The sequence below is a fragment of the Lonchura striata genome, chromosome 3, assembly GCF_046129695.1.
Source record: "Lonchura striata isolate bLonStr1 chromosome 3, bLonStr1.mat, whole genome shotgun sequence".
Classification (NCBI taxonomy): Eukaryota; Metazoa; Chordata; class Aves; order Passeriformes; family Estrildidae; genus Lonchura; species Lonchura striata.
The window spans coordinates 66,125,814-66,139,482 of record NC_134605.1 but is presented as its reverse complement, the minus strand read 5'-3'; the positions used below and the strand labels follow the sequence as shown (position 1 = coordinate 66,139,482).

At 40.3% G+C, this 13,669-nt stretch overlaps 1 protein-coding gene across 1 annotated transcript; it reads left to right on the top strand.

The window, feature by feature from the left end:
- Window positions 1-2,406: 2,406 nt before the first annotated feature.
- RWDD1 (RWD domain containing 1) lies at window positions 2,407-12,767 on the top strand. The gene is made up of 7 exons (XM_021555510.3): window positions 2,407-2,564; window positions 4,189-4,254; window positions 5,452-5,582; window positions 6,542-6,685; window positions 7,680-7,812; window positions 8,877-8,939; window positions 10,376-12,767. The coding sequence occupies exons 1-7, from the start codon at window positions 2,492-2,494 to the stop codon at window positions 10,486-10,488; spliced, it is 723 nt and encodes a 240-aa protein (XP_021411185.1). The 5' UTR covers window positions 2,407-2,491; the 3' UTR covers window positions 10,489-12,767.
- Window positions 12,768-13,669: the final 902 nt, after the last annotated feature.

The window sequence follows — 13,669 nt, the reverse complement described above, 5'->3', positions numbered from 1 at the left end:
ATCAGAGTGGGATAATGAGAACTAAACCTAAATCTTAAAGTACCTTTCCTCACCACCTTCCTTCTTTCTGTGCTCAATTCCACTCACAACTTTTCTACCTCTTCCTCTCCAGTGGTACAGGGGGTGTGAGTGAATGGGGGTTGCAGTCAGTTCATCAAATATTGTCTCTGCTGCTCCTTCCTCCTTGGAGGGAGGGCTCCTCACACTCTCCCCCTGTTCCAGCATGGGATACTTCCTCCCAGGAGGAAGTACCTGACCTCTCCAGTGTGGGTACTTTACAGAAGCTGCAGTTCTTTCATTAACTGCTCCAGTGTGGGTTCCTTCCACAGGGTGTACCCTGCTCCTGGAACCACTTGTTCCAGGCTAGGTCCTCTGCAGGGTCACAAATCCTGCCAGGAAACCTGTTGCAGTGTGAGCTCCTCTCTCCACAGGTCTTTCCAAGAGTCTGCTCCAGCACAGGCCCCCGGTGGGGTTGCAGCCTCTTACAGACACCCACCTGCTCTGATGTGGGTTCCTCCAGGGCTTGCAGGTGGATGGTTCACCAGGGACCTCCCTGGGCTGCAGGGGCACAGCTGTCTCACCATGGTCTGCACCTGGGGCTGCAGGGGAATCTCTGCTCCAGAGCCTGTAGCACCTGCTTCCCTCCTTCCTCACTGAGCTTGGTGTCTGCAAAGCTGTTCTGCTCACTCCTCTGACTGCAATTTCTGTTGCTCAGGATTATCTGCTGGAATTCCTGTTGCTGCATTTAGTGCCGTGGCCCTTCTTAAATCTGTTATCCCAGAGGTGCCACCACCACTGCTGCTGGTGCTCAGCCTTGGTCAGCAGCAGGTCTGTCTTGGAGCCGGCTGCCATCACCTCTGTGGGACACAGGGGAAGCTTCCGGCCTCTTCTCACAGAAGGTGCCGCTGTAGAGCTCTTGCTACCAAAATCTGGCCATGCAAACCTAATAAAAGGTAATGGGGCTGCACTGTTTATGTGAACTCCTTAGAAAACTAAGTAGTAAACACAATTTCTGGTTTAATTTTAAAAATACTTTTTTAATTTAAGATGGAACACTGTAATCTGGAACACATGCAACTGATTTGTGTACTTGAAAGTTTGGATAGGAAACCCCTATGCTAATGTCTGGATCCAAATTACAGAAACCTGTTGTTTTTAGTCCATGTGAATTCTTTCCACTTCTATTGTTTTACAGTAGTACTAGAAAATTATGCAATAATTGCAGTTAAGAGTGAGATGTAAAATTATTTTTATATCTTGCTCACCTAATTTTTAAATTAGGCTTCATGGTTTCTGATTTTGTCCCGATTACTACTTGCCCTGTATTTTTCATAATAGTATGTAACTTAAAATATGGACTGGAAATACTATCTGTCACTGTGAAGTCAGCTTGCCAATATAATGACAGACTATCACCTTGTTAGCATATATTAATCCATAGTACTACAGCTGTAGTATTTTAAGTTTTGGGGTATTTCCCTTTACTCCTCGGCTCTTTGAAACATATAATGGATTGGTAGTGAAGGCACAGCTCTTAAATTAATTCATGATTACAGAAAAATTTGTGAGTTGATACAGTTAAACAGTCAAACTGTGCCTACTGAAATGTGTAATGTTCTACCCAAGAATCCACTTAGAATTCCAGTTTGCTCACTTTTCTTTATTTTCTTTATGTCCATGGTAACTTTTCTGGAAACCCTGGGCTTATAAAATATATCTGTGGGAAAACCGCCAGCCATGGGGCCAGGAACGGGATGCACCTTACAACCACTCTGTGTACCACGTACCCATCAGGGTCTGCTGTTGTTTAACCCTCGACAGTCTTAAATTCATCCTGGCAGGCAACCCCGAAGCACGGCAGCTCCCAATACCATTAGCCCTGGCGACTCCTGTTCTGCACATACATCACGGCAATGCCGCCGATGTGATGGGACTCCTGAAATCCCGGTGAACGCTTCCTGGGAAGCTGCAAATCACCAGCGGCATCTAATAAACTTCCAATTTCTGGCAGAAATACCATTCAGCTTCCTTCACGGTACCCTCGCGCAATACCTAGCGCATCGGGTTCGAATCCCCTTTAGTTTGCTGATCCCTATAGGTTCTCAAGGGAGGAACGTCCAAGAGTGACCCATACCGCGGCTAGTCTGTGCCACGCAGGGACTGCGGACCGCAGCTCCGCGAGGCCGGCGCTGCCGGGAGGGCGGGAAGCAGCGCGGGCGATCCAGCAGGATCGCTCCTGCCCGCCGGGCCGGAGCGGCGGCAGCGCGGCTGCGAGGGCGCCCGCGGAGCAGCCGGCCCGGCCGTGCGGCGCCGCCCCCTCTCTCCGTCCTCCCGCCCCGTGCCCGCCCGGCCCAGGGGCGGCATTCCCGCCCATCGCGGGCGCGAGGCATGCTAGGAAGGGCCGGCGCGGCGCCGGGACAACGCAGGCGCGGGCGGCGGTGGCGGCGGCGTCGCGGTGCGGGCGGCCCATGGCCGAGGGCGGCGGGCCACGATGACCGACTACAGCGAGGAGCAGCGCAACGAGCTGGAGGCGCTGGAGTCCATCTACCCGGACTCGTTCACGGGTGCGGGGCCGCGCCGGCAGCCGGCGGGCGGGGGAGGCGCGGGAGGCCGCGGCGGGGCTGCCGCGGGTCCCGCGCGGTTCCGAGCCGCCCGGCGTGGCCGGGTGCTCGGCGTGCTGGTTCGCTCTGCCTGCCCGGGAAAAGCAAAGCGCTGGATGGCCCCTGTGGCCCGGTCCGTGGGCGCTGCCCTGCCGCGTTTAGCGCCGTGGCAGCCCGGCGTGGGCAAGCCGGTCCCCTGTGCTGGAAGGATGCTCTTCGGAGGAGCCCTTCAAAAGATGCAGCCCTAGGATTTGATTTGTGTGCCGACCGGTTTTCCTTTCCGATAACAAGCTTGTCGTGATCGTGAGGCACGGGATGTTTTGGGGTGCTTAAAGGTGCTGTTTTCTCCGTAAATGTATCGCCAGTACCTGGCTCACTCCATTGCAAATGAAAAAAAAAAAGGCAAGCTTTAATTCCCTGCATGTTATATTGCTGAAACTTTCATGTTGTGGATACATTGGTTCATCAGTTTTTTAGGATTTTCAATTTACCATCAAACAATCAAGAGTGTCTGCCGTGCTGCCTAATCCAATATGATTTTTGGCATTCTGTATCCAAAGTATTAACAGTGGAAAAATCGGGGCATTTTTTGTTTCCTTCCTGTACGGTATTTACTCTGCCTAGAGTTCCACAGCATCTTAGTTGGCAGTAACTTCACCACACAAACGTTTGTCCAGTGCAATTCCCTATTGTTTCAATCTGAAAATCTTTTCAGGTCTTCGGTTTTATGTTGAAGATTACTTAGAAGTATATGAATTGATCTCTATAGCTGGGGATGCTTGCTATCTGATATGAAAGTCATATTCTTTCATACAGCTTTTACTCTGATGCTTATTGAGAGTTACTGGTCACACATGTAATGCTTTTATGCCCAAGAGAAGAGAGGGGAATAAAGATCGTAGTAGTACATTAGCAATTAGGCAAAATTGAGTTGATACTTTGAGAGCATGTACACTAATTTGGGCATAGGTTATAACAGGCATGCAGAGCAGTCCTTACATGACAATGTGGTCTGCAACCCACAATTGTGCAATGAGGTTTTTAGCCTGTAAAACACAAGTCACAGCTGTTACTATGTTGTGTTGTCTATCTTCTAGCTGCCCGATTCATGCACTTTCATCCTAGTACATTGCTTGCTTAGTAGCATTTCTTGCATTAAGCTGTTTTAAATATAGGTACAGTCATTCTATAAAAAGAGTCCATGGTCAAGAGTGCACTGGATGCACATCAGATGCATTTAGTGCAGTAAAGCAAATTAGCTTTCTGGTGGCTTTCTGCATGCAGTCAGTTCACTACCAGTTGTTTGATTTGATTTGCACTTTCTGGAACACTGAAACTTCCAGAAGAGAAAGTTTTCCAAAAGTGGTATTGTTTGATGTATGGTCTCATTCAAAGAGCACTCCAGGCATCACATCGTATGGAAAATAGCTGTTAATTGAAAAGTATTACCTTAATAAGTTAAAAATACCTTAACACTGTGTCAAGAGCTTGCTTTCTTTATAAGTCTTTAAGAAGTTCAGTTTCACTGATGTGAAGAAGTAATTGATTTAAGGACTCTCCCTGACTCTTGCTTTTTTCCTTTGAACAGTATTGTCAGAAAAGCCAACAACTTTCACAATCACTGTGACATCTGAAGCTGGAGAAGATGATGAAAGTAAGTTGATCACGTCTTACTCAGAAACTTCTCCTTTATATGTTTAAATCTAATTCTATCACCATCAGCTATGTATACCTCCACTTAGATCCTTGTAGAGGCCTGGACAGTAAACATTCCTTTGCAAATACAGTTCAAGTATTTGGGTGATCCTTGTTTAGTTTGCAGAAATGTTACGCTGTCACTGTAGGACTGCTTTCTGCTGAACCTCAAAGGCTTTGTAGCATAGCTTCAAAAAGTATGGGTTGTCACCATCCTTCCAGTGGCTTACAGACATGCTGTGAGGGGATTTGTTTTCTGGCAACTGTTTGTGTGCCAGCTACGTGGGAGAGTTGAGTCTGTGTACTGTGAACGTGCAGCCCTTAAGGAGCAGTTCCAGAGCAGAAGGCTGTGGGTCCCAAGTCCCTGTGTATTTGTTAAGTACTAACAATTGTGTGGGCATATTGTAAGCAAGCCTTACGCCAAGCAAGTTTGAAAGCTGCTATTCTGGATACTATAACAGAAGGAATAAACTGGTGCTGCCTTATTTAGTTTTAAAGGAGTAAGTCATGCTTAGATCAGGTGTCTGTGTTGTACAGATTGCTGTGCTGCCGAGAACTGTGAGTCTGGAACTAAGGGATTCTGGGAGGATGTGTAAAAGGAACTTGATTCTCTTTTGTCTTGTTTCACTGTTACCCTGGCTCTGGGCAGCTTCAGATTGAATGCATTTTTCTCTAGACAGTTCTTTGCTTAGTAACTTCTACGGACATAGGGTGTTTGTCCACAGTGTGGAGCCCTGGAACGCAACACAGAGGCTGGTACACAGGCACACAGGATCTGAGGTGTTAATATGCTGAGATTTTCTCTAGTTCTGTTCTTACAACTTTTGCTGTGTTCCAGCTTTAAGTAGAATATGAGTGAGATTACTGCTCTAGTACCTGTCACAGAAGGTTTTTCAGTCTTTCTAAAGACTTTTCAGACATGAGAAGGTTTTAATAGCTTGTGCAAATGCAAAAGTTATCATCTTAATTTCTTTGAACTCTTGTGTTATGTTCATATCTGTTCATATTGTTTTAATATCTGTGTAAGGAGACTGTCCCTTTGGGGCAATAATATTTTATATTCTATAATCTTTCGGCTGTTGATGCAGTAGGAAAACATATCAGTAAAGTTATACAGCGTTATCACCATAAGAATATGTGTTTCTTTATCTTGTAGCTGTCCAAACAACCCTTAAATTTACCTATAGAGAAAAATACCCTGATGAAACTCCACTATATGAAATTGTCTCACAGGAGAATCTTGATGATAATGATGTCATGGACATAATAAAACTGCTAGAGCAGCAGGTAAGGAAAACAGAGTATCTTGGAATAGCTTGATACCACTTCACATATTGGCTGAAATTTCTTTCTCAAATCAGTTGTTTTTGGAGGTATCTGCTACTGATCTGAAACTTGTTCGATACTATAGTGACCTACTTTGTAGTTGTGGTGAATGACATCATCAAGGTAAGATTAAGGGCTAATTCAGTGTGTGCAATAATGTAGAATAATGAAATGAAAATGCACCCTCTTTTCCACTTCTTGCTTAAGGTGAATTTGTTTAATTGTGTGTGTGTGTGTGTGTGTGTGTGTGTGTGTATAATTTGTGAAAATAAGCCACCTCAGTTCATTTGGAAATATTAAAAAATACCATATTGATTCTTGATTCTTTTTGATAACATAACTTTGAGGATGAGTCTCATGAATCTTTGGGATCAGTGATTGTGAAGGAAAAAAGGGAATTTATGACAAGTCCTCACTGCCTTAAAATTGCCATAATATGTTTAATGGGCATTTTTCATTTTCAGTTTACTTCATATAAATTTCCTTCCATCAGCTGATGTTTTCTGATTTTCCGGGGAAACTGTCTCTCTTCAAAGGAGCATGTAATAGAATTAAGGAATAAACTGTTCTATGAGAAGAAAGGTTCTGAGTGATTTGTCTCTTATGATTTATGATATTAAATTTTAGAGTTGTGTTTCTACTGTAGGTTTTGTTTTATTCATGAAAAAGCCTTTCAGAAGATGTCCATAATGTGTTAATAACCTGATCACAGACATTCATCTTTGTGTTTTGCTGCACACCCATTTGGGGATAACTGACTGGATTAACTGGCCAGTGGAATTTGAAGTTTATGGCAAGCTTTTGAGACTGGTGCAGAATATGTCAGCTGTGCCCTCTGCATTTGCACAACATCCTGCTTTCTATAAACATATTTATGCATTCAGGTTCTTCTGTTTGAAGTTGCCTTCTTTGTGTTGTAGGCAGAAGAAAATTTAGGAATGGTGATGATCTTCACTCTAGTCTCAGCAGTACAGGAGAAATTAAATGAAATAGTGGATCAAATAAAAACACGAAGAGAAGAAGAGAAGAAACAGAAAGAAAGAGAAGCAGAGGAAGAAGAGAAGGTATGTAAAATAATGTCTTCAATGAAAAAGACTTTCAGCTTCTTTAAAATGCATTGGTTTGATTCAAGAGCAGTTCTCAGTTGCAGTGGGAAAGGAACAGCTATCGTAAAGATTATTTAATTGAAACATAAGTTTGTTTAATGAACTTAAGTGATCTTTTTTCCCCCCCTTTTTTCTTAAGCAGTCTTTTGGAGTCTAACTGCATGTTCACAGTCCCTTCTAGCATTACTTCCTAAGGCAGGGATTTTTCCCAAATGAAATCAGATTTGCTGTAGACAGGTTTTTTTGTCGAAGAAGGGGGAGCAAGAGGGAATGGGGAGCAAAAAAGGCTAGAATATGTCATGCTGCACATGGGCTCCATGGTTTGAGGAAGGCTGTCTTCTTTGGAAGACTGAGCAGATAGGGTGGAAGCAGTGTGACCAATTTTCAAGACTGGTTTGCCCTCCTGTAAAATAGATTTACCGTTTGTGGATTCTGCTGTGTAAGTCCAACTAATGATTCCTTACTCACTTTCTGAGAAATAGCTGGAGGGTGATGGGACTTGGAAGGTTCTCTATTTCTGAAAATTGGCAAAGAAATGACTGAGAAAAAAGAATACTTTTTTTTCTGTTTCAGCAATACAAAAGGATTAATGTATTTTAATGGGCAGTATTTTGGTATAGATTGCACTTAAGGATTAATAAGAAGTGCTGCCTACTTATAAATAAACTATATTAGTGGGGAGTTGTGAACTATTGCATTCTAGGTCGCAAAGAAGTATGCAGGATTCTTCCTTGAGAGTTTCCACCTCAATATAGTTCTCTAAGGGGAGAGTCCCATGACAAAAAACACAAGAATGTGTTCTTTATATACTCTCAGAATTAGGATTAATTTCTCAGAATACTTCACAGCAAGAAGTGTTTTTGGAGTGCTGGAATTTAAATAATTAGAGAATGCTTATCTTCACCTGTAGCTTTGCAAGTTGTGTTTGCAGCCTTGTTTTCTATTCTTCCAGCAACGTTTTCATGGCACTCCTGTTACCATTGAGAATTTCCTTAATTGGAAAGCCAAGTTTGATGCAGAACTTCTAGAAATAAAAAGGAAAAAAATGAAAGAAGAAGAACAAGCGGGCAAAAATAAGCTAAGCGGTACGTTTTAATACTGGTTGTGAAATTTCTGCAATGCTACCAGCCTATAATGACAAGTCTAAAAGTAATTTTTACACAGATGATAGGTCTTGGCATCCTGCTCCATAGTCTGCATGGTTTAGTTTTGAACTGGTTCTCCTGTGATGCTGGATCTACTTTTGACCTGATTACGTGAAAAAACATAACCACTGTGGTCATGCTCACTTCTGGCTAGTTTTGAAGAAATTTGACAGAGATGGAAATTTTAATGGTATTAAGCTTCATAAAAAGCTGTACAGGACAGGGACATGCTTGATTCCTCTCGGAAGGGTATGTGTTTGGGAATTTGCAAAGATAAGATAATAGAAATCAGGCTTCTAATTTTTTTGTTCTTTAAAGTATTGTTAGTATGTGGTGTCTGTTTTCCTCTGTACAAATGTAGTTTATATAAGCTTCCCTTTAGAAAACCAAAACCAAGCTTATTCTTGGATGTCATTAGTGTAATTCTAGTATTACCATGGACACCAATCATTCTTGTTTGTGGAAGCTTGCATGAGCAATGTAGATGGAAGACAGATGATTATGTGAAAAGAGTCCTGAGCTTTTCTTCCTGTCTTTCCTAGTTAGAAAGGCTTCACTCTTCTGTGTTGTCTTCAAAACTGTGTGTGTATGGGAGCTGGTGATTTGTGTAGATCCAAGTTGCTTTTTTGAATGGGAGAATATATGAAAAAAGGTGGAGGAGTCACCTGATTTCCTTCCCAGTTCCCACAGAGGATTTCTTGTGGAATGCAAGATGAAGAGTAAAGCAATAAGGACTGAACACAGGCTGTGGGGTGTAAATATTTTCTGCTCCCCATTATTAAAGTCTTAATAACATTATAGTGACCCATTTCACTTGTTGGCATGGATGAATTAAAAAAAAAAAGAATGGGCAGCTTACAGAAATGAGCAGTTAAAACACAAAAGGCTGCTAGAATTGGTTGTTTTGAAAAGACTAAAATCCACATGCTGACTATTGTTGCCTTGGGTTGATAGTTGCTTCAGAACTGTACTTGCTTATATATTGTTTTTTATTTTATTTCTAGGTAAACAGCTGTTTGAAATGGATCACAACCTCGACACCTCTGACATCCAGTTCTTGGAGGAAGGTAAATGCCTGTTTGATTCCACAACTGAAAGTCAGTGGCTTAAAAAGATCAAAATTCCTAAGCAAAATCTGTGTTATATTTCTGACTTAACATCTTTTATCAGAATCCCTTTTACGTTGGAAGAACTTTCTGAGAAGTACTGCTTTGCAGAGTGAAGTAATTTTAACTTAAATAAATATTGTTTGCTTCTGTGCAGTGCAGTTCTTTTTCATGGTTTCTGCAGCTGTGCCTGCCTAAAATACAGACCTGGTGCCAGATGAAAATTCTGTAAGCCTGTGCCAGAAAAATATTAAACTTGGAAAACCAGTTGGAGATAAAGCACATAAAAACATACATACAGTTAACTGTTTAATTTGCTGTACTGCTTTTTAGTATCCTAGTTTAAAATACCTGAGTTTCAGGTAAGGTAGTTCTTTAATGCAGCTGCATTATCTACTGGTATCATAAAATACAGGCAGAAGAGGGTCAAGATTCTTCTCTGCAAATAACAGTTTATGAATTTTAGTGAGTATAAACTTGAAATGCTAGTAATGGGGAAGTTTAGTTTCTTTTACAGGGAATAATTTAATCTTGTCTTCCTGCAAAATACCTAAAGTGAAGATGGTTTGTTGATAGCACAAGGGCTGCCTCAAGGGAGAAACAGACCTCTACCTGGGTTCTGTACCCAGATGATTTGGGATTAATGCATTAATTTGTAATCCTGTTGCTATTGGTGATTAAAACTCCCATTCTTATTGCTGCTTGCATTCTGTCATAGATGCAACAGGTTACTAAGTCTGTTTTAATATTACAGTAGCATGTACTACTGATTTTTAGAGGATATTGGCATTATCTTGTGTAGGTGCCTTCAAGTCCAGTGAAAATAATAGAAACTATATTTGGTGACCAGAAGATGTCACTGTTGATACATAAAAATAAAATAGCAGTCCTCAAGTTTTATCCTTAGGCCAGCAGCATCTCTTTCAGAAGAAAATGTGAAATAGCCAAAGCTTCATCTTGCTTGTAAAATTTAAATCTGAAAGCAAATACATGTATGTCAGCATATGGTGTGTAAGGAATTTCTTATGAACCCTGTGCTTTTATCTCACTAGGATAGTAGTAATTATTCCAGCTGTGAGGTCCTGAGCTCCAGCTTTGGCTGTCTTGGGGAGATAGAATCTCTGTTTCTAGCAAATATAAATGTTAATTTCATGCTGCCAATGAATTCTGAGGTTCTGTGTGACATTTCTCTTGACTGGGTTTTGATACAAAGAAAAATAAACTCAGCTGAAAAAAGATAAAATGTGGCATTTACTTTTCGATATTTGATGTATAAAAGCCAAGTAAGTTAGCAGCTACCTACACTGAAGAACTAATACAAAAAAATCTTGTATGTTTTGTTGTTGTTAATATTTTCCTTCTTGCATGAAAATAAAGTATCTTTCTATTCCTTACAGCTGGAAACAATGTGGAGGTTGATGAATCTTTATTCCAAGAAATGGATGATTTAGAGTTGGAGGATGAAGAGGATGACCCTGACTACAACCCTGTTAATTTAGATAGTGATTAGACTTACTTGAACTGATTCTGTCATCAATATGGACATACGTAAGAAGAGAGGGGCAGGCAGGAAAGCCACAGCATCTGTGGTTTTAGTAATGTGTATTGCTTTTCTTTTTTCTTAATTTTTTTTCCCAAAGAAAAAACCAACATATTTTAAATCCAGGAGACTGGTCTTCTGATGACTTTCACTATAAATAAATTTACTTTAATATTTCAGATGAAAAATTTGAGAAATATTGATCTGTCTGAAAATGCTTTTCTATTTTCTCTAATTTTTTTCTCCCTACTTCTGTAATTGTCCTTGGAAGAGATGATGTGGCAACATGCACGATGGAAAAACGGTACAGCAAGCACTAAACACACCTGCATCTGAATGCTGAGCAGCTTTTCTGCTGTCTTCCACCTGGGATAAAACATGGGCAGCTTTGGTGAATAAAAGGGATCACATACTATGCAGTTACTTATTTTTTTGTTTCTTTTTCCTGTGAAATTTTTTAATAATTCAAGTCAGTTCTGGTGCCCCCATTTATCAGCTGTAGATAGACAGCACTAGTCACCTTTGTTGTATAGCCTTATTAAAGTCTAGTGGAAACCATTTCATACAATTACAATGAAATTTTTTGCCATAGTCATGAATAGTATTTTCAAAATTGTGAATTCAGGTCAGTAGGGGGAAAAATCAGAATGTGAAGCCTCTTGAAGTTTGGTTGGTTTGTTCAGAGAGGATTTGGGTTTTTTTGAATGTGTGCCTCAATGAACTTCTATGAAAAATCAAAACTCACCTTAGGAAGATTAGTTTGCTTTTGGGAGCAGACTGTATTGAAACACTATGAGTGGAGTGCACATTACAGCAGCAGGATTTAGAGAGTGCTCTATAGGTTTGAATGTAACTTGTAGTTTTAGAAGCATCGTGTTGGCAGCCTGGGAAGGTTAGCACAGAATGCAGTAAAACTACACATCAACCTGGGGATGTTGCCCATCCTTCAGAGCTGTTTCTGGAGCTAACAGCTGCTAGACTCCTCCCAACCATCCACCTCCAAAAAGCCCAAACGCTGCAAGAATTGCAGTGTTTAAACATGCTGTGTTTGAAACTGCAGTGCTAGAAGGATGATGGTGTCAAAAGACAGTTTTCCAAATAAGAGAGACAGGCACCTCAATGATTAAACACTGTGCTGACTTTTAAATACTGTTAGTAGACTGCCTTAACTGCCAGCTTCAATCTTTGAAGAGGGTTGCACTAAAGTATCACATTGCTTAGAGGAATAATAAAATTATGAATTTTAGTATTTGAAAATTCCATAGTGAAGATGAGAAGTTTAATTATGGAATTAATTTAATGGTTACAAGATTTTCTGCTCATATAGCTCGAGAATATGTTTAAGATGACCTCCTTCAACCTTTTTTTTTTCCTTTTTTCATGCAAGGTAAATTAATTTCTAGTAGATAGAAATAAGTGTTCAAGTACCCTGTAAATACTTTTATAAATTAACCATGTGCCTTTGTTCCTACCATCAACCCTTTGATCTTTTTAATTTTGGCTACTAAGAACTCTAGATAAGCATCTAGGTCTCAATGATAATATTTTATGTTTCAAAGCAATAAGCAGGATCTGTGCTCCAACACAGTTACATTAAAAAAATTGGGAGCTATCTTTTCTAAAGAGACAGTTGGTTTGAAAGCTTCATAGTTACTACATCCAGCTTCCTGTCTAATTGCTAGGATGCTTTAAATACTCTTCAGCACTGAACTTATTTCTGGTATGTCTCAACTCAGCTGCATAAAACCCCATATAATTCCTAAGGCTGCTTTCCATTTCCAGCTTTGTATGTTTAAAACTGGTGTTTTTTCATAAAATGAGTGGAGATCTCTAAATTTGGACCAAATCCAAGAATCCTGTGTAGTCTGTGGAAATGTGGCAATCAGAAAATTTTCCAAGTGGATCACACATAAGTCATCTACATATGAAAGTTTCTCATTAATTATATTTCTAGAATAATGAAATTTTCTAGTCTGTTTTCACACTAACATATTTATTGGTTTTCATGCAGAGAATGTATAGCTTAAAAGTGGTAAAATTATATAAAACAAGTTAAAATGTGAAAATGTGTTTTTGCTGTTAAATTTTAAAGCAGAGGAAATAATAAGGGCTGAAGTGACAAAGAAATTGTATAAAGTCTGTTCCTCCAGGTCTTTGCAAGAAGTTGCAGCAACTCAGTCTGAACTGCAGATTTGTTTAGCTTTGTTAGCAATTAACATCTGTGAAATAAAAAGGGAATTTGAGAATAAGCTTGGCTGTCTGTGTGTTAGTTTGCCGAAATGAACAGAGAGAAGGGTTTTTTTGCTGGAAAAAGTTACCTGTAATATTTAAATTTGCTTATCTATTTTGGATTAAATTGAAAATGAATTTGTATTAACTGAATAAAACCCCATTTATAAACTTGGACAGAATCACAGTAATTTAAAATCCTGGATCTGATATCTTTTGTGTATTGTTTTTAACTGCTTCAGTCCAAAGCATGCACTGTAATGCATGGAGGCATTGAGTTGCAACACTGCTGCTTGACCAGAGCAAATTTAGTTTTAATCAGGCCAAGTGTTTTGAATAGTTGATGCCAGAGCTCTGTTCAAATTCAGAGAATGGTGCCTACCACATCAAGATACTGTGGGGAAAATCTCAAACATGCTGCAAAGCCTAGGATTTTGCATCCAGATTATGGCTGCATTATTGGCATCTCTCCTTTTCTTTCCTTCCTTCCATTTGTTTGACACCTGCATCACAGATCAGGGCTAACATGGGAGCTGAGAGTCCCCCAATTCCCTCTTCCCTAGTCTGAGCCCCTCTAGTGTCCTAAGCATTTAAACCTTTCAGAGCTTAAAGGCCACTTCTACACACCTACTGAATGAATGCATTTTTGTAACCTTTTCAAAATTTTATGTGTATTTCAGAAAAATCAGTGATTTATGGATTGTAATATCTGTACATGTTTACATGTTTCACTGCTTCCAAAAATGACAAGTTCTTATTGCCAAAGCACATGAAACATGAGAGAAAGCAGTTATTGATAAGGCTCTTATATTTAGGTGTCAGCATAGAAAGCAGTCTAAATGAAAGGGATGTATCTAAACTCCAATTACAGTAGGTGGATGCCTGATACAGCTGGTAAAGCAAAAACACCCCATGCTACCTG